This window comes from Anolis sagrei, chromosome 2 (assembly GCF_037176765.1).
Source record: "Anolis sagrei isolate rAnoSag1 chromosome 2, rAnoSag1.mat, whole genome shotgun sequence".
In the NCBI taxonomy this organism is placed as follows: Eukaryota; Metazoa; Chordata; class Lepidosauria; order Squamata; family Dactyloidae; genus Anolis; species Anolis sagrei.
The window spans coordinates 57,574,887-57,596,334 of NC_090022.1; the positions used below are offsets into that span (position 1 = coordinate 57,574,887).

The 21,448-nt window shown below is 34.7% G+C and overlaps 1 protein-coding gene across 50 annotated transcripts in view; it reads right to left on the reverse strand.

Moving 5' to 3' along the window:
* Positions 1-21,448, reverse strand: part of SLMAP (sarcolemma associated protein) — a 117,618-nt gene that overhangs the window by 26,352 nt on the left and 69,818 nt on the right. For 7 of the 50 annotated variants that reach the window (XM_060766105.2, XM_060766126.2, XM_060766129.2 and 4 more), the window contains exons 10-15: positions 20,272-20,409; positions 17,585-17,753; positions 17,447-17,497; positions 16,269-16,319; positions 11,329-11,391; positions 6,632-6,691 (exon numbers count right to left, since the gene is read on the reverse strand). In XM_060766105.2, coding sequence (XP_060622088.2) covers positions 6,632-6,691; positions 11,329-11,391; positions 16,269-16,319; positions 17,447-17,497; positions 17,585-17,753; positions 20,272-20,409 — 532 coding nt within the window. The remainder of the gene's footprint in view (positions 1-6,631; positions 6,692-11,328; positions 11,392-16,268; positions 16,320-17,446; positions 17,498-17,584; positions 17,754-20,271; positions 20,410-21,448) is intronic. The other 43 variants (XM_067463528.1, XM_067463529.1, XM_067463524.1 and 40 more) reach the window with 20 other exon arrangements.

Consider the following 21,448-nt stretch of genomic DNA (forward strand, 5'->3'; position numbering starts at 1 on the left):
GGTCACATATTTAATACTAAACAACCCAACACAGGATGCAGTTGCCTCATGCATAGTTTAGCCTTTTGTTTAAAACTTGTACTCTGGCCAGCTGGAACCCAGTGTAAAGTTTGTTGTTTTGTTCACTAATTCAGGGAGCAAATCAGGAGAGAGGGACACTGAAAACTAGTTCCAGAACAATACAGATATTGTAACATGTGAGAAAGGAAAGGGCTATTAGAATGAACACTGCTTTAGAGCACGTTGTATTAGGTAAGAAAAGGCTTGCATAATAATAAGAGGGAGCCCTCAAGTACAGTAGCACAAAATTTAAAATAACCCAACATCTGAAGTTATGCAGAACAATATAAACAACTTTTCCAAAGGAGTGTTAATAGGAAATTGTGTTCAAATAATCCTGATAAATCAAAAACTACCTCCTTGTCTCATTCACAACTTTTTATAAGTCTTCCTGCCCACCTACAAATTATGTTTCAAAAATTGACTGAAGCACATAAGATTGATTAAATGTTGATCAATTCTGAGAGAAATGAGAACTTCATTGTGAAGATCATTTTTCATATTATTTAAGTCTATAAATCTAAATGCAGTTTTTATAGCCACATTTCCATTTAGATAGATGCTATAACTCAGCAAGTATGCCTCATCTGGGAAAACACATTCAGCTTTAACAGAGAACTCATAAATGAGTTATCTTAGTGCCTATTCAACTATTTTTTCCTTGTACATAATGAATAACATATTGTATTAATTATAGGTAGTTCCAAGTTACAGACATCCGACATACAAACGACTCATAGTTAAGAATGGGGTGAGACAACAGGACATAAGAGAAATCTACCCTAGGAAGGGAAATTCACTTCTGAAAGAGTTATCAAGTCTCCACTGAAGCTTTATCACTAATCCTTGTTTCCACAACAAGCCATATTTTTCCAAAGTTAAATTATTGTAGAGATTGAAAGTAAGCTGAAATCTTCTGAATGAAGGCACAGACAGCAAAACAAACATCACAGGGGTATTAACTCTTCCCTATGCAATCCAAAGCTACACACACACACACACACACGCTTTGGATCACATAGGGAAGAATTAACACCCTTGTTAAACTTAAACTTAAGAACAAACCTACAGATCCTATCTTGTTCGTAACTTGGGGACTGCCTCTATTTTGTAAGCCTTCTTGAGGCCCATTATGGGAGAAAGGTGATATATAAACAAATATAAAATATTAATAATTACTACTACTACTTCTAGTACTTCTTCGAATACTACTAAGAACCAGTGGCAAATTAGCCACTGTTTTCAAAGCAAGTATTTAAATGTGATGTTGATGTTTTAGAGCTAATGTTTTCATAACATGCAAACACTACATAGAGAAAATTCAAGGACAGCTGTGTTGATCTCCATTGATAAACAAAAGGATCTCATGGCACCTTGTGGACTAACAGAGAAAAAAGTTGGTAGCACAGGCTTTTGTAGACTTAAGTCTATATCATCAGGTGCATCTTCTATATCATCAGGTGCATCTTCTACTACAAGCTTTCATAGACATCAATTCTACGTCTATCAAAGCTTATACTACAACTTCTTACTCTCAGTTTCACAAGTGCTACTAGGCCTCTTTGCATTACAGTTCTTTTTTTTAAAAATCAATCTTAAGTTGTTTAGCATACCACAATTAAAAATGTATCAATTTCACTGAAATACAGAGGGGAAATAACGAAGAGGTACGTTTTCTATAGAAAAAAACTCAAAGAGAAATAGACTGATAAGGACTGTCTAGTAACACTGAGATGAGCAAGAATTGTAGCACATTTACTGTGTTCAGAGATTTCCCAGCTATAGGAGAAAAACTGTATTATTCGTTATTTACAAGAATTGAAAGAAAACATCAAGAAAAATCCTTTCATTTTGCTATATACTCTGCATCTAGTCACTGACAACATCAGATTACTACTTCTAGCCACATTAATACATCTTTAAACAACCAGCCCTTCAGCCCAAATTGAAACAAGCCCTCCCATTGAATCATAAGAATCATAAGAATTGGAAGAGACCTCACTGGCCATCCAGTCCAACCCCATGACAAAAAGCAGGAAAATCACATTCATAGATGGCTATCCAACCTCTGTTTAAAAGCCTCCAAAGGAGGAGCCTCCACCACACACTCCAGGGCAGAGAGTTCCACTGCTGGACAGCTCTCACATTTAGAAAGTTATTCCTAATATTCAGGTGGAATCTCCTTTCCTGTAGTTTGAAGCCATTGTTCCATGTTCTAATCTCCAGGGCAGCAGAAAACAAGCTTGCCCCCTCCTTTCTATGGCTTCTATTCATATATTTATACATGGCTATCAGGCTTGTCAACATCTCCCATAAATTGTGGTGCCCAGAACTGGACACAGTATTCCAGGTGTGGACGGACCAAGGCAGAATAGACTTCCCTAGATCTAGACACCATACTCCTACTTGTGCAGATCAAAATTCCATTGACTTTTTAAGCTGCTGCTTTGCATAATTCAGGTCCTGCCTATCTTTGTGATTGCATCTTCCTCTATGAACCTGCACGGGCTTTAAGATCTGCTGGGTTGATCCTTCTCCCCCTCCCTTCGTCACAAGCATGGTTGGACGATTAGACGAGGACCCACCCTGTCTACCTTCTGTAAAGACTTGAAAATGTGGATGTTTCAATGTGCCTTTGGTTAATTGGTTCTATTGACTAGGCCCCCTAGCCCTAATTTGCTGTCTGGCCCTGTAGCACTTTATTACCAGCCTCGCCCTTACAGCTGTATTGCACTAACCCTTGCCCTGCCTGCCTAGATCTGAACACGCCCATTGTTCTTGGCTACTGGTTGATGGTTATTTATGTTCTTCTGTTTTTATGATGTCTGTTGCATGGTTTTATTGTTTTAATTATTGCAATGCAATGTATTTTAATTGTGCTATATTTTACTTCTGTTTATGTTGGGCTTGGTCCCCGTGTAAGCTGCTCCTTTGGTAAGATGGTGGCAGGATAAAGTTATTGTTGTTGCTGCTGCTGTTGTTGGCTCATATTTAACTTGTTGTCCATGAGGACTCCAATATCTTTTTCACACATACTGCTGTCGAACCAGGATTCCTCCATTCTGCATCTTTGCATTTCATTTGTTCTGGAGTATCTTGCATTTGTTCTTGCTGAACTTCATTTTGTAGTTTTGGCCCATCTCTCTAGTCTGTTAAGATCATTTTGAATTCAGCTTTAATTGGTTTCCTGACCTAATAGAATTGTCTACTGACACGGCTGATACTCCTGTCAAAATGTAGTTTGTCTGTGGAATTCAGAATTGATCGGAATAACTGTAATTTCTCCTAAGCAACTAAACCTCAGATTTCCAAGGAGGGAACAGTATCCTGAAATGCAAATGGAAGAAAAAATGGGAAAGCCTCCTTTTAAAAAACCTTATTAGAGCCTCTCGTGAAGACCTATTAGGTGGCACTGACAGTGACAAAGAAACCTGGTTATCTCCAATGTGCACAGTGCTATCCACCTGATCTTTTTCTAAGCAATGGCAGGTATTCTTTATCGTGGCTCTTAGAGAAGCTCAAGTGACTTCTAAGAATATCCTTCACAGATAAAACTCTGATATTTACTCTAATACAGTTTCTAGTTTAAATTCTATATACAGATGAAGAACACTCCAAGAACTACAAGAACATTGTAGTTATGACAGCCCAAAGATGTGTTAAAGGCACTGAAAACTCATTTTACCAACCTTTTACAATTCTTTGCCATTCTGGACAATTATATCTAGCTAAGAGAAGTGGATACATGTGACCATATAATTAACATTTTTTTCTGGAGGAAGAATTGTTCCAGCAGTTGTGAAGCCTCCCTTAAAGAACCCTTCCTTGGACTGCATAAGTACTACTAACTACTGGGTTATGAAGAATCACTCTTTCTTGGGTAAGCCACTTGAGCAGACAGATCCATCTCAAAAGAATGATTTCTTCTATTTTGGTCACTAACAGACTGTGTGTGTTCCTATTGAGATTTCCTTGACCACCCAGGGCTTTTAATATTATGAAAATGTTACCCTCCTGGATCAATCCCCAGAATATTGATGTGAAGCATTTTATTCAACAGTTCTTCTCCTAATCAAGAATTGAATGATAGAAAACTATTAATTTGATGCCATGTACATCCATTTCTTCAGCATCTTCATAAACCTGCTGGCAGATGTTGTTCACAGTTTTAGAACCAGGTGAAATCAATATTTATTCATTTATTAACCTTTATGAATTGGTTGCATCTGATTAAGTTTACTAAAACAAATACATTTTAGAAGCTACCAGAAAATCAGAAGAAACTTTTTTAAAACATGGACTGGGAGATAGCTCCAGAGAGTAGGTGCTGTGACACAAAAAGTCTTGTTCTGAACCATTCTGTTCTTAGTCTCTGATATCTTCAGCACCATCTAGAGACATGGCAAACACAGCATCCAGATAAAGGAATAAGAGATAAATGATAATTGTTTAAGGCTTTGTGAACAAGTACACAAACCATAAACATATAGAACAAAAAAAATAAGTAGAGAAAAGTACTGGAACTTTAACACTCTCCTTTTCAATCAAATCCAGATACAACTGTACATAAAAGGAGACTGAACAAAGTAACAAATGGAGGGAAGGTTATCTTCCTAGTTTTTCAGTGTCCACAATTCATTAGTTGCTTTAATAGATTCGATGTTTTAAATAGTTTTAGTGCCTACCAATGACTTTTTTCCTGCTGTTTTTATTACTACCACACCCCAGTATTGCATGTTAAAATGCGACTAGATTTCTTGACAGTTTATTATCTTGAAAGTATTAATCTGAATGTAATGCCTTTTGCAGCAGTGTAATTCATATTTCCCTATATGGACAAAGAAGAAACAAATGACCTATCAGTGAGTCATCTGAGACACGGGCATTAAACACAGTGAATTTCATTCTCCTGTCTACTCATTCCTACTCCACTTCCTAATTGTGATTCTAAGCTTCAATATATATAATTCTACAGGAATTTGTATAAAAAATTTAAAACTCAGACTTCATGTCTACAAAAGATAAAGCATCCAGTTTTCAGTTTTGTTAACTATAGTGATAATGACACAAAAACTTTTCAATATATATTGGATTCCCCAAGGAGAATTTTACTGAAGTTTCCTGAATGCCAGCCCTCACGCTGCACAGCAGATAGTGTCTGAAACTAAGGAAAGTAAGAAAACAGTATGTCATAGCAATGTGCTGCTAAAGAGAATTCCACAAGACTACTTGGATGGGTAATTTAACATTTTTTTATTTCAGCCTTAGATATGGGTATTTAATATTTTTACATTTGGTTTTAACAACCCTAAGCAAAGGTTTCAAAAATGTTATAGATGTAATCAATCAAAAAGGCAGCATATTAGTGACACCACTAATTATATCAATATAAGAAAATGCTTTATCCCAAGTTAGACAATTTGCCCAAACAGACAGGCAACAACTCCCTGAAATCTCAGAAAGCGGTCTTTTCTGTTGTTTGTTTGTTTTAAAGTGAAGTGCCAGAGATTTAATCTCACATCACCCCTGCACACAACATGAACTGTTATGGTGGTACCTTTCTATGCAAAAAAACAAAAAAACAAAAACAAAAACAAACCCACAGGTTTATGTTTATTGTATTAGTCAATTTAAATAGGTGACAAATTCATTTTTTATTAGGGAAGATTTTATTTATATTTTATTTTAAAGTGAGATGCCAGGGATTTAATTTCACATCTTCCCTGCATGTTTATTGTATTAGTCAATTAGAATAGGTGACAAATTCACATTTATATTGGTTTCTTCTGTTCTTCTATTTTTGTTTCATATTAAAGTAACTGTGTTATTTTAGATTTTATTTTAAATTTTATTTTTAAACTTCATCGATGGATCTTTAGAGGGTAAATGGAATGCATTACACATCAGTGCAAAAATAGCTCACCATTCTTCAAGATAATACTGGCATGTAAGCATTGAATTACACTTGTGTTTATTGTCTGCATTCTTTTCCAAATATGGCATGCCTCCTGCACTTTGCACAAAAGGAACACACAGAAAACCAATCAAGTACAAGCTTTAAAAACTGCTATTGTCTAAAGAATAAAAATGAAAATATTCATCTTTGATTAAAATAATTCAATGAAGTATTAATAATTTTATAAAGACATACATAGAATTCAAGGAAATATTTATATTTCAAACTATATAGCAAAATTTAAAATCTTGAATATAATAAATTTCACAGTGGTTGGTAAGTTCTACAATGAGTTGATTATTTATCGGAAGGAAATTCATTCGTAGTAGGTAAATATATATTTTATTTCCATATTTAAGCCTGTAATACAGAAAGGCTTCACCTGTAGTCTCAAAGGTATGTCTCGAATATCTCTCCATTATTATTATTATTGCTATCATGAACACTGGCACTGTTAAGAACATTACTTGGAAGTAGGAGTATTTTTTGAGAAAAGGGTGTGAGCAAGTGTACCATATTCCTTAAAAAAAACTCCTCACTTTTATTAAAAAGCTCCAATGCCCAATTCAAAGGTCCATTACATGCCTCAAAAATAAGTAAATTAGGAAGGCTAACCTTTCAGAATCTTTGTTTCATCCACTCTGGAAAGATGTCCTTCGTCTATGAGCTTGTCTGCTGAATAAAATAAGGGTTACTATCCTAGCTGGAACTGTGCAAGCATTTCTTTGTACACGTCTCAACCTACATTCCATGACCAAATTTAAACAAGCAATTACCTCACACTTCTCTGTTGAGAGACTCAGTGGATTTTTTCCAGTACAATGAAACAATTATACAAAATACAGTTTGAAATCTCTAGGCAAAATAAGATTTTAAAAATCATTTTAAATGTTGTGGAAGGATTTGCAAACCAATGCTACTGAATGGAGACATGGGGAAGCCCTGCAGGATCAAATCAGAGGTCTATATAGTCCTACATTCTATCTCCACAGTAGCTCAAGAGATTGCAATAAGCAGGATGCAAGTGCGATAGCATTCTGTATGTTCCCAGAACCTGGTATATAGAAGCATAAATTTATAATCACATTGACTAGTGATTATAAACCTACATGGTTCACCGATTGGTCAAAAAGATGTAGTTATTTATGTATCTGGAGAAAATTCAACAACAAACACAATTCACAAAGAATTCATAACAAGGACATGTAATCATCACTGAAATTGTTTGAACTACAAAAAAGACAATCTCATAGACATTGTTAGTACTGATTCCCCCAGTGTCCTCCTTATTTTTGAAGCATTTTTCTAGGCGCTCAAAATAGATATACAATGTGCATGCATAATATATAGTGGTCACATTAATACATAATATGGTCACGTTCTGTTACAATGTCCAAAAACGAGCAACATGGCAAACTGTTGTGAAGACAGTACAGAGAATGGTGCTATGTCATCTAGCTTAAAACTATACAGAAATTCCGCCACAGACATAGTTCATCTCTGTAACTTTATTGCTCAATTAATACACATCTCTCCTTTCTCCTGACATGAGCTCTAGGGCAGCTAATAATATATCACATTTCTTAGATTCTAAGATGCTATCATGTGAAAGATACACACTAATTTCAGCACCACCAACATGTATGTATATATACACAACATTGGCAACCTTGATTCTTAGATGCAACCTCTTTTTAGAGCTGTTTATATAGTGGGAAAAGTGTGTCTTAGAATAGAAGAAATGGACTATAATGAACCAAAGTATACCTATTTGTCTCATATACCTCTACCACACATTTACTCCCGCCCAACTGTTTCCTCACACTGTCTAAATTTAAAGAGGAAGAGAAGAACTAGATTCCTCTCCCATGTAGCTGCCAATAAGTTGGCTATTCAGTACAAGTGCTCACTATTTTCTTGCAATGATCACTGGGAGGACTAGCAAGTGGGAATGAAAGAAGACTGGAACAAGATGTACAACTCTGGTGGCCTCATACTTTGTTAGCAAACTAATGAGGCAGGAACAACACACAGTACAAGAATAGGCAGGAAAAGAAAATCAAATTAATATGACAATGTGGAAAAATCAGACTAAGAAACCAAATGAAAGCATCAGGAGAAGGAACAAAGATACCAGAAGAGTCATAAACTAGTAGAATAAGAGGTAGCACAAGACAGATGGGGCAGAAAATGAGTTAATCACACATTCTGTACTATCTTGAAGGCAGATACCTTCCTGCTGAACAATAAAATGGTAATGAGAATGTGAAGATTTGTGGAATTCACACAAATTTCAACTGCTTATTTTTCTTATTAAATGTATTTTATTATGTCTCCCTTTTTACAACTGCAACATTACAATGTACATGTATGAACATCCTTCAGACAAAATCTCTGCCCAAATTGTTTTCAATTATGATAGCTCATGTGTCCACTTAAGTAATCAAATGCATTTTGATGTTTCTAATGCTTGTCTCACAAATCTGAACTGAACTACATCATATGTGGGTTGTTGTGGGGGGCTTTGCTAAACAAACTAATGGAAGGTTGATAAGGATAAGTAATTAAGGCAAATCCAAAACGTATGCTCAAGGATAAGACTGGAATTCCAACAGAAACTATGCAACCTAAAATTGACTTTAGATATTTTATCATAAGTGGACAAATTAAGAAAAAACTAGACCAAATATCACCCTATGAAAATCAAAACTGCTGCTTGAAGCTTAGGTTGTGCATGATATATCTTGTCTATGGAAATAGACCTTGCTCAAAATAATCAACTATGTAACATATAGGATATCTGAGAGAAAAGCACAAACTGAACACAGTGAAGTCCATTCGCTATCTGTAAAGAATTTGTATAAAAATGCTCTGTCATCTAAACACCATAACAAAACATTTCTGATCCTCAAATGGCAGGCAATAATATTTCTAAATGAAAGTATGTATATATGTTTTGCATTTTATATGTCCTCATTTATCTATTCTTTCATGTCTATACTGATATACTTTCCACTACAAAGCCATATGGCCAAAGGGGGGGTCATAACTCTGGCAGAGGCTGTGGGAAAGTACACCTCTGGACCCTGGCCAATATTTTATACCCCATTTTAATAAACAGCCTCAAGAAGGCTTAGAGTACAGCTAAAACTGGGCCACAAATCTACTAAAAGCAAAAAAACTAGAACGTAAAACATCACAAAATCATTTTAAGAAGGGCTCTGTGTTGTCAAGAAGTAAAATGTGGATTTTTATGCACCTTAAGATTTCTTGACAGTTAACAGTAAATGCCCAGTAAGCCATATCATACTCTTACATACAATTTTCAGGTATCTGTTTTATTAAGGGCATGCATAAAAGTACAGGTTCCATATCTGTAGATCTAAGTGATTAATCACATACATTTCCAAATATTATTAATATTTGCTGTATATCTATGCAGAAAACTATCATGTGTTAAGTTTATTTATTATGGACTGTCTACAAAGTAAGTCCTACTCAGACATGATTATGCTGAGTGAAAATCTAGCCCCAGACCTTCTGTATTTTAACTTGTTTTTAATATTGTTCTTAATTTGTGTTTTTAAACAGAAATGCAGCTTGTTTTTAACGTTTGTATTAAGCATTTTAAAACTATATTGTGCTTTTAAAGAGTTGTATGCTACCTTGAACCCCATCCTGGGAAGAAGGCAGGCTACTAATTGATTGATTAAATATGAAGTGTGTTCTATGCAGAGAATCATAGTTCTTAGCGATCTTAAGAAACTAGAATGAACTAGACTAGTATGTGCCTATGAATATTAAACAAAGAAAGAAAGAAGAAAAATCAAGACCTAGCTGTACAATTTGAAGATTTTACTGTACACTTGTTCATAAGGAGACAAACTCCACTGTTAACATGGGAAGGGATGCTGTAAATCTTAGGTGTCTCTAGTTAGTGTAAGAGATCTATCAATACTTTATTTCAATGTTGTTTGTTTCATTCTCTTAACTTGGCATTGTTAACAAGGTTGCAATGTCTGAGTTGTGAATAGCTTTCTACAATATTACCATCCCAATCTAACAATTTTTGGAATGTATGTGCTGAACTTATTACTGGTTATAATAAAATTGTGAATCCTTATCTTTTTGCCCAGGTATTACTTATTAAGGTTACACAGAAACAGAGAGAGATGAACAGGGACAGAAGGATAAATGACAAAGACAATTTCTGAAATTTAAAGATTAAAAATTAACATCAACTGTGTTGTGGGGAATACTGTGCCCAATACCCTGTCCAGATTTGGTTTTTTATCTTGTTACTAAAAAGTAACAAGATAAACAAGGACATACTTGATGTATTGATTTGTTTTCTTCTGCACCCTTAACAATTATTTATAGATCACATAGATTCTTCCTCTGAATTGTTCAAAAGCCCATAACCTTATCCCTTCTCATAACTTGTTAAGGCAAGATTTTCCTTTTATTCCATAAAATTTTGCAATAATCTATAAAAGTCAGGGAGGCTGATTTACTTCACACACTTTTATAATAACCTGCACATCTCTTCCAAAGTGAAATCTACATTTGTATTTTACTATGGAGGGATATACATTTTCTCTCTTCACATGCTATACTAAAATAACAGAAAGCAGATGTACAGTTGAGCAAGAACCTGAATCTAAATTTCACTGAACCTAAATGTCTAAATTTCACAACCTCATGCCAGTATTCAACAATAAGACTGAATATATAACCAGGTCTTCCCCAGTGACTCAGATTAATTCAGACACGCAAATAAAACTGCATAATCATGGTAGAGTTCATACAACTCTTTCTATAGAAAAAATATGGATTATTTTGTGCATGGAGTACTGATTCTGCTGGTTCCCAATATTCCCATATTATTGGAAAAATGACTGGAAATTTGTTCCGAAAAATAATTTTGAGGATGCAGGATAACGATTACCCAACTCTTTGAGCTAGATTTACAACTTAACATTGACTTGATAACCTCATCCCACAAAAAAACTGAGAATCTGTCCCATCCTGGATCTTTTAACGCTATTTATGATTGTAGCATCATCACAGTTAACAAAACTATATAACTAGGTATAACTATTTTACAATAGAATAGTAGTAGCTATAATTAAGGTACAGCTTCCAACATGGAAACATGTATTAAAATATACTAAATATGGGATTGATAAATTATTTTTAAAAAGCTGTACTTCTTATCATAGCTTCCAAAAGTACCACTAGAACTGCTCAGATGATAGATGGTAATCTTTTTATAGACTTTTTAGTGAATACGATGAATGCTGTGTACTCACTCTGGCACTCTATGAACTGATGAATAAAAGTGCAGTCCCCTCCACTCTTTGAAAGAAAGAGCTCTAGTAAAGAAAGAAACATCTTTAAGTTCATATCTCCATCTTTTGAGCATTCATAACAAAATTTATAAGCCTCACAGGCACAGGGGAATGGATGTTTCCTCAAAAAAAAGCATAAAAATAAAATGGAGGATTTAAAAAATCTCAATAATAGGCAGCAGTAAAATATGGAATACATTGAAGATGTAAATATACAAATTTTATGATTTGCGTGCTTACATATTAAAATTCATTAAGGCTTACAATTTACAACAATGTTTGTTTGAATTGTTGACAGTTCACATATTCCAAATACAGATTGTGTCAACGGGATACTTCTACAAGTTAGTTTAATGATAGAATATGGGAGAAATGTATTTTTGCCCCAATTCTATTTCATATGCGTAATGAAGAAATATTATCTCCAAATTTGTCATTCTAAACTGAATATTACTTCATCTCACAACAAATCAATGTTCATATATTTGGTTATTACTGGGTTTTATGTAGTAGGTTATACTGATTGTCATTGCTCTGTCCTACAACCTAACAAGCAGCTCAGAAAATAGAAGCATATTTTAATAAACTAATTAATAGTTAAATAAATTATTTCAAATAAACCCCTTCAATGCAGTCTTTAAATCATGATTCAAGAAGAATTCTGAAAAAGTCTGCTGGATATTTATATCCTGTCATCTGTTTTACAGAATATAGCAGTTGTTAAAAACAAATCTCAAGTGATTTGATTCTAGGTATATAAAACTACATGAATATAATATGTAGCTGATGTATCATATCTTCAAATAACTCCAACAATATCATGATAACATTCTCTTAAATATATAGTCTAAGACGTTTAGAGTAAGTGTAATGGTTATTGGTGTAACATTTTAAAACAGCGATGTATTGGCCCCCAGTGGCAAAGCGTGTTAAACCGCTGAGCTGCTGAACTTGCTGATGAAAAGGTTGGTGGTTTGAAACTGGGGAGCTCCCGATGTCATCCCCAGCTTCTGCCAACCTAGCAGTTCGAAAACATGCTAATATGAGTAGATCAATAGGTACTGCTTCGGCAGGAAGGTAATGGCGCTCCATGCAGTCATACTGGCTACATGACTTTGGAGGTATCTATGGACAACGCCGGCTCTTTGCCTTAGAAATGGAGATGAGCACCACCCCACAGAGTCAAGGGGAAACCTTTACCTTTTATCTTTTATGTATTGCCCCTCAATTTATTCCTTATTCATTGCCAAATATCTGCTGGCAATTCTCTTTTAAGACCCTACCTTAGATGGGATCATGTTTTCTGTTTAAGAATTGCACTTTAAATTTTCCACAAAAAGAGTGTCCCTCACTACACCCTAAGAGGGTGACATTCACTAATATATGATATTTGTATTCTTCTCTTGTCTTCAAAAATCTGTTTTAGAAATCATTTTAGAAACACAAGAATCTCATGGAGCCTGTCTGCTTCCATAAGTATAGACTTTCCTAATTTTATCAATAGGATTCACAGGTGAGTGAGATCTGCCAATTAACCACTCAGGCATCAACAAACATTGCCACTACATTTATGCTTTGAAAAGAAAAATAAACTCATTTGATCGTGACTATTAGCAACAGACAGTAACAAACACAGTTCTTCTAATGCACCACTCCAAAGAGATCCATGATATCTTATTCTCTAGTCTCTTCTCTTATAGATAGGGCAGCAGAATCTGCCCTCAAGCAAAGCAGCTAGGAAGGCAGTTGATACTATGGAAGGAACTAAGAAGAAATGTGAGATTTAGGGCAGAATCCTGATGAAACCTGGTAAAACAGGCACACCGCCCAAATGAAAAAGATAGGGGCAGTTTTGAAAGGCAAAGCTAGGATGGGCTATGCCACACTTTCTTTACAGAGAAAGACTAACAATAGGCTCTGTACTTCAAGAGCAACAAGAGAGAATAAGATTGGAGTAGCCTGCCTTTGTTCATTGAAGAATGATGGTCTGTTATAACCTGATGGAATTAGAGGGGAAAAGAAGGATGAAGAAAATACAATAAAGTTTTGTCAGGAAAACAGTGTATTTATATGTGAAGGAAAGCTGCATGGCAAAAAGAGATTCTGATGTTAAATTGTGAAGGAAACATGAAAATTAAGTGATATAAAAAGTTTACAATTATGAAAGAGATGAGGAAAAGGAGAAAAATGTGAAACTAACTAATTAAATAAAAGAGCAAAAGGAGCTTCCTGGCCAGATCAAGAGTGCAAACAATGAGTCCCTATGATAAAAAAAAAACAGACTGCTTTTATAAATGCAACTGCAATTTGGGAAAATAGCGTATGTTTGTTTGAAAAGGAATATGCCTTATAAAAAGAAGAAGAAACAAATAAGCTTCTTAAAATTATTTAACTCATTACAGCTGGATAAACGTACACTTCTTACCCTTCTTGAATAGACAATAAAGTGTATTTTTTTAAAAATCAAGGAAAAAATAATTAATTAGTGGCACAACTTGCCAATTCTGAGGAACAGATATATTATCTCCTGAGATCAAATAAGGTGATAATTGTGACCCTAGGTATCAAAGAGGTACAATTTAGTGCAGAATAGTAACTGCTTGGCTTGCCAAACAGCCTTCTAAGGACTCCATCATCAAACCCCTCCCCACAAAAAGATTTAGTTTTAAGAAGGACTATCACACCCACAGTGACCCCCACGTGTTGTAATGTTATTTTGCATGAACAGGGTGGTCCAAAAAGTCACATTACTATTAAACAAATCAAAATCATCTTCATAATAAGATTTTTTTAAAAAATCTTAGATATTATTAGCATGTCAACCCTAATAATAATAATAATAATAATAATAACAACAACAACAATATAACTTTATTTATATACCGCTCTATCTCCCCGAGGGGACTCCGAGCAGTTCCCAGGTAAAAATCACAGAATATACTAAGTAAAAACAACATAACCATAATATTAACAAAACAAAATATGCACAAAGATTGTCGCCATAACACACATATATTAAAAGTAATCCTGCCTATTCAAGGCAATTTAAAAAAAATTAAAAGGCCGGGCCAAGATTTGTGCAAACCCCAAAATTCGGGGGGGGGGGGGGGTTAAATGCAATGGATTTTTTAATGGAGAAATTTAGCATGGTCCAATGAACCAAAATTATAAAATGTTATTTTGAAAATTGACAGCCTATTATGTGTACACAAAGAGACTACACGGCTCCTCGGAGACATGTCTGGACAAACTGTAATTGTAAGAAACACAAATGTCAATTAACAAGCCAATTTTCCTGGTTTAACCTTTCCAGGTTTTTTCCATGTGGGGCTACCTAAAGAATTATTAATGTTAACAAATTTCACAATATCCAGCAGCAATGTAAAGAAAACATTCAAAAAGAAATTCATGCACCAGGACCTGAAACACTGAACCTTGCCATGAAAAATGCAAGTCAAAGGGTGCAGAGCTTGTGAGGCAGCAAATTGAAGTCACCTGTGCGACATCAGCATTCATAATTTAACTAAATAAATTACACATGTTATATTGCAATTTACAGAAACATTCATTCAAAATAAATAAATAAAAGATATTAAGAAGTTATTCTGTTTTTAAATGATAGTGTGACTTTTCAACCACCCTGTATTTCTCTCTTTTAATCTCTCACACATGCCCCACGCACACAATCCCTCTAGTTGCTTCTCATCTTTTTAAAAAAGGGATAGTGACAGCATGCAGAGGATTGGAACAGCTCATACATCCACCTAGAAGTGTACTTTGATTATGTTTCATGTAGTTAAGTTTCCTTTTTTCTTGTTTCTAAACATGTCCATTATCATCATAATTGTTAGCCCTGGCTAAAATGAAATCTCAGAATGCCCTTAAAATCACTTTGAAAACCAGGTTTCCATAAATCCCCCAAAACAAATATGGAGAGAAGCAAGAATAATTTAAATTATGGGCACTGTCATATAATATCAAACTGGAGAGGGAAGTAGGGAGAATGTAGACGTGAGAAGAGGATGCACAGATTTTGTGGCCCAACCCCTGAGAACTCACTTCTGTTTTTTAATCCTATCTGGTCTGCACTCCAACCACATCTTTACTACAGCTGATGATAAAAAGACTTTTTTTCCATCTTAAATTTGTGTCTCGTTTATTAGGTGTGGTAGTGTAATAGTAAAAAAAGTCCCAGTTGTCCAACAGTTTTCTCTGGATTCCAGGAAGAGTTGCAACGAAGTTAGGAGACCAAAGATTAATATTTTTTTAAAAGAAGCTGCTGTTTTATCTGGGCTAATGGTAACAGAAAACGTTTATCCTCAAAATCAAAACGAACATTTATATTAGTGCTAATAGGCAAACAAAGGAAAGGTGTATAGGGCTCAAAGCTAGTTGGAAGAAGCCTCAATGAAGTCAGCCAGAAATTAACTTCTTTACTCATCCTTATTCATTTTTGGAGATAGTGTCCCCCCAAACAAAATGTTGTTGGTGGTTTGATATTTTTTATAGTAGGCTTTTTACATGAATTTAAAAGGGACACCAGCTGGCATCAGATTAAAAATGTAAGTGTTACTGGGATTATTGTCCTAATTTGTCATGCAGGCTTTATCTGTCTTTTATGCCACAGTTACTTCCCTACAATCTGTCATATTATAGTCATGTAAGCATGATAGCCTTTTATTAAGACTTTTTTTGTTGTTAGAGGAAGATTTCAAATTAGACCGGTGTCGGAATGTGTAGACCCAGTTCACTAGAATTCTACATATTTATAACACCTATCATTTATTCTATAGTACCTTACTCCTTTTCTGTTTTAGAATAAAAATGAGCAAATAACCGAATATGCTCATAACTAAAAATAACATGAGAAGAAAAAACTGTTGTAATTCAGGATACTCTACCTTTTTCTGCGCTTCCATTAATTTTAGGAATGAAGTCATCAACTTGTATGCCTAGAATTAACAAATGGTATTAATTCTGAATATGTAAAGTAAGCTTACATATACAGGTGTCAACTTCCTGTACTGATTAAAACTAAATTAAAAAGCTAACTGTCTTTTGCTACCTCCATTTAGAGATGGCAAACCTTAGGGTGGCATTTGGAATATTTTCAAAGAATAATTTCAATACTAGAAATGCAAAATGTATTATGGTTCTTGTAAAAACTTGATGCTGCTGGCCTTTATTTCTTATAAAATCTACAGAAAATAGCATAATTCTAAAAGGCATAAAAGGGAAAAATGATGGACTCCTTTGCAGAAAGCGACCTTCCTAAAAATTCTCCTTGAAGTAACAGTCACACTGGGACCATTCTGAGGACTAAACTGAGTGGCTCAGAAGAACCAGTAGACTGTGTGCTCCCACGCTTCAAAATTGGGAACACTAAAATCGCTTTGTACCAAGCTTGTCTATCTACCCCAATGCTGCAATCACTGCCTGCCTACCAGTGACTCTTACCTGGAGTACCAAGTTAGGAAGTGTTTCCTAGGCCTATTTGGATAAGCAAGAGACTCACTCCAGATTTTTTTTTTTTTTTTTTTTTGCATTCATCAGCATTATTTTATGTTCTATCATTGTGCCACAGTGAACTCTGGAGCTATTTGCCTACCCAATGCAAAAGGAAAAGAAGGGAGGCAATTACACCTTCCTCTGCTGCTGCGAATCTGAGCCAAATTTTGTAATGTTTGGCCAAGTTCTAGCATGCTTTTATCATCCCATTTATTGGGGGGGGGGGGGTGCACAAGAAAACAGATATGATGAAGCCAAGGTAGAAGTCCAAACAAAGAGTTAATGACATAAAATTTCACCTGGAAAACAGTAATATTGTTGACTTTAAAAAAAATGTCCAATAAGCTCTTTATATAAAATACTCTAAAGCAGTGCCCTCTACTGGCATTTTTATAAGCATTTATTAACTGGTTTATCAATTGTATAGAAATTAAGCTACAATGAAAGGAAAGAGTATTATTAGACATCCTTGTTGCCTATAATCATTTAATGGATTTGGAATTCTAAGAAAGAGATAAAAGTTAATAATAAAAATCCAGCATTAAGCAAAGTATTGTAACGTTAGACCTACCTAAGCTGTTGTGTTCTTTAAGAGCTTTTTCTTGAAGATGTTCTAACCGGACTGTAAACAGAATTCCAAAAAATATATATATTTCACATTTTAAAGGAAAAAGGTGTGACAGAAATATGTTTGGACTACTGAACTGACCTTGCAAAGCAGTTAACCGTTCATTGGTGAAGTCATTATCTGCTTGTAAAGCCTCAATTTTTGCTTGAAGTTCCTGCTCTCTCTCTTCCATCTCTTCTATTTTCTGCTGCAATTCCTTCTTCTCAACCTGCCCCTTTTGCTGGATTTCCTCTTGTCTTCCTTCAGCAGTCTGTATATAACCCAGAGAAAACAACCCATAGATCAAATCATTTTAAGAAAGAAAATGGAAATGTATCTTGTTTCGTCAACAGCAAACTAGAATACCTGTTTTGTTATGCAAAAAATACATTTTATTCATCGAAAAGACCACTGTAGGCTTTCACGTGAACAATGAAGTGCTAGTTTTTATCTGCCCACTGTCATCTTACATCAAAAAGTGGGATATCGGCCAAAGATGTGCATATTTCATAAGGGCCTCTCACTTCAAAACTGTATAGTGGAACTGTCTAAATCAAGTATATGGAGCTTCTTTTAGCCAAATGCCTTAATTAATTTCAAATACATGAGGGGAACATTCCAGTGGTTTGCAGGGCAAAGACAAAATAAGGAATTATAATTATTAGTATAGTTTAGGTTATAGTTCTTGCTGCCTCACAACGAAGTCCTACGAAAAGATGTACTCATTTACACGACTCTAAGTGTAAATGAGTACATCTACAAACAGAATTATTTTACTCATCATATTTGTTATGAAGTGCTTGTGAAAGAAATGGACATGGCAGGTTTCTATTCAGAAAATAACAAATCAGACCCAGTCAACCTTACAAAATTATATTCTGTACACTAGCATCCCCAAACAATACTTTTGGGATATCGTATTAATTATCATACCAAACAAATGCAATGGATCCTTGGTATCCACAGGGGTGGACACCAAAATCCATGGATATTCAAGTCTCATTATGTCACAATAACATAATAAAAAGATGTCCACTATCAGTATTTGCAAACTTCTTGCAAAATCAAAGTTTGTATTTTGGATTTTAAAAAATATTTTAAAGTTGTGAATAGATAAAATCGTCAACGCAGACCTTCCTAAAATAGAAATAAACTAAATTATGCAGACCAGAAAAAGTATCAGATTTGAAAAATATATGTTCTAGTACTTTCCCAGAAACAAAATATTACATATATGTTTGTATGTAATATGCAGTGAAGTTTCCTTCTGCTCTTTGTTCCCTCAGTTCTATGATAGCTAGTGAAAGCTGTAAAACTCCTCCTAGAAAATTGTAATAATGAAAGGAAAACTATTATAAGTATTTGTATGACTGACAACTAAAAAACTAAAACTATAAAATACTCAGGTTTTGTAGAGTTTTAGTTAATCCTAACAAATGTTTTGTTGAACTTATGGATTTTTGCTTTCTTTTGTTCTAATTTTAACAATACCTTCATTTCATATGCCTTTTTAAAAGAAAATGAATTTCTGGATATTAGATAAAGGCATACAATAAAATAAACAATAGGTGAATAAATTATGGCACTCCACATGATCTGGCAACCACTGAGAAAATAATATGATTCTTATTATTTTTTAAACATATCATTCTCAAATGAACAAATAAAAAAGCATAAATTGCTTTGTGAAATGTTAGATAAATAATTGTTTAAACAGCTTCTTCAGAAAATGAATATAAATGGTTGCATAGAACTCTCACCCTTCAGAATACTGTACATGTCCAAAACACAACACAAGGTAATATATAATGGCCCTTAACCTGAATGGCTATGTGCCAAAAATCTTTTAATAACCACAACACACAAAGCTCTCTAAGCTAGGCCAACATTAGCAGTTGTATCGCTTGGGAAACATTGGAAGAGGACAGGCACTGTTGTCACTCGGCAAAAAAATGTTATGCTCCCAACCTCTTTTATTAGAATTTGTTAGATGTTCTTGAACTCCTTCACCAGACTGGCCCACAATCCTCAAGGCTCCACTACTTAGGGTTGTGAACACCACAGAAGAACTGCCAGCAACCTTTTTAGTGATTTATTGGCTTACATACTACACTTTATTAGAGATAATGTTTTTCCACAAGTCCAGTACCTATCATTCTATAACACCAATGTCTTGGCTACCATGAGAAAGGATATATTATGTACACAATAAAATAAAAAACAGTAATAATATGTATTCAGCAAAGACCTTTTTAAAAATTAAACATTTCCTATTTACAAGCTTAGAACATCTTGCTACTTTTTTTTTGAACATGACTAGAAGTTGAGTGATAATGTGCTCTAATAGCATCAGCTCCTGATTCTCATATGTGGAAGCAGGAATTGATATTAAAATGATTACTCACTAATAACTTAGGCACGCTTAACAGAAAGTAATAAAATTAAAAGGTATAGAAGTTCTAAAATCAATCTGTCAATTTTGGCCTAAATCTGAAAATAATTGTTTTGTTTTAAAGTTTAAGGCATTAACTGTCCCAAAAAGGCCCAATGGCACTTGTCATCATACCATACAGCCTTTTGAATACTCTTTTTGTTTTAACAATCACTACTAATTCAGTTTGTGGGGGAAAGAGAAGTTCATAAAGATTACGATGAAATGTAACAGTGAAAGTATAATTACCAAGATTCTCTATAAAAAATGAACAGATAGCAATGAAGTTATAACTAACTTCGAAAGCAACCTCTGCTTCAACAAATAGAAACAAACATGTGTATGTAGCCATCAGTACCTTTAGTTTGTCAGTTAAATCTTTAATTTCATTTACAGCTCCATTGTATTTGTTAGCCAATTCCTGCAGTTCTTCCTGAGTCCGTTCATTCATTTCTTTCAAGTGTGTACATTCATCTTCGGTGTTGCTTAAACTTCGCTGTAAGAAGAAAATTTTCACTTTACAACTAGAAAACATTCTAGGTCTATTTTTAACATTTCAAATAACTTAAAAAAACACTAGAGAGCTCTAAACAGTTCCCAAGGTAAATGTAATGAACAATCAAAGCATTCTCATCTCTAAAAATAACATTTGAATGATGTTGTAGCAAACCTTACAGAAAACTTCATCCATTTAAGATCAAGTGTTTGGAACTACAGAGTACTGGATTCAAAAACACTCTTGTGGACATGGGGCATTTTGACACCCTCTAAAACACTGGAATTATTACTAAGATCAGAAAATAAGCAAAATTAAACCATTTGATGAAATATTTTTTAAATAGTCTGCTTAGATGAGGACTATACAAACATGATTTGGCTTTATTATTTCCCACAGTGACTAGAAGAAAGATATACAGACCATGAGAGTTCAAGACTCACTCCCATTTTCCCTAGATACAATCATTGATGATGTTTATTTGTTCAGTCGCTTCCAACTCTTTGTGACCTCATGGACCAGCCCACGCCAAAGCTCCGTGGGCTGTTGCCACCCCCAGCTCCTTCAAGGTCAAGCCAGCCACTTCAAGGATAATATCCATCCATCTCATCCTTGGTCTGCCCTTCTTCCTTTTCCTTCCATTTTCCCCAGCATCATTATCTTCTCCAAGCTTTCCTGTCTTCTCATTATGTGGCCAAAGTACTTCATCTTTGTCTCTAATATCCTTCCCTCCAGTGAGCAGCCAGGCTTTATTTCCTGAAGTATGGACTGATTTGATCTCCAAGGCACTCTCAGAATTTTCCTTCTACACCACAGTTCAAAAGCCTCTTTCTTCCTTGCTCAGCCTTCTTTACAGTCCAGTTCTCACATCCATAGGTTACTACGGGGAATACCATTGCTTTAGCTATGCGGATCTTCGTTGTCAATGTGATGTCTCTACTCTTCAGTAATTTATCGAGATTGGTCATTGCTCTCCACCCAATTAGTAAATGTCTTCTGATTTCCTGGCTGCAGTCTGCATCTACAGTAATCTTCGTGC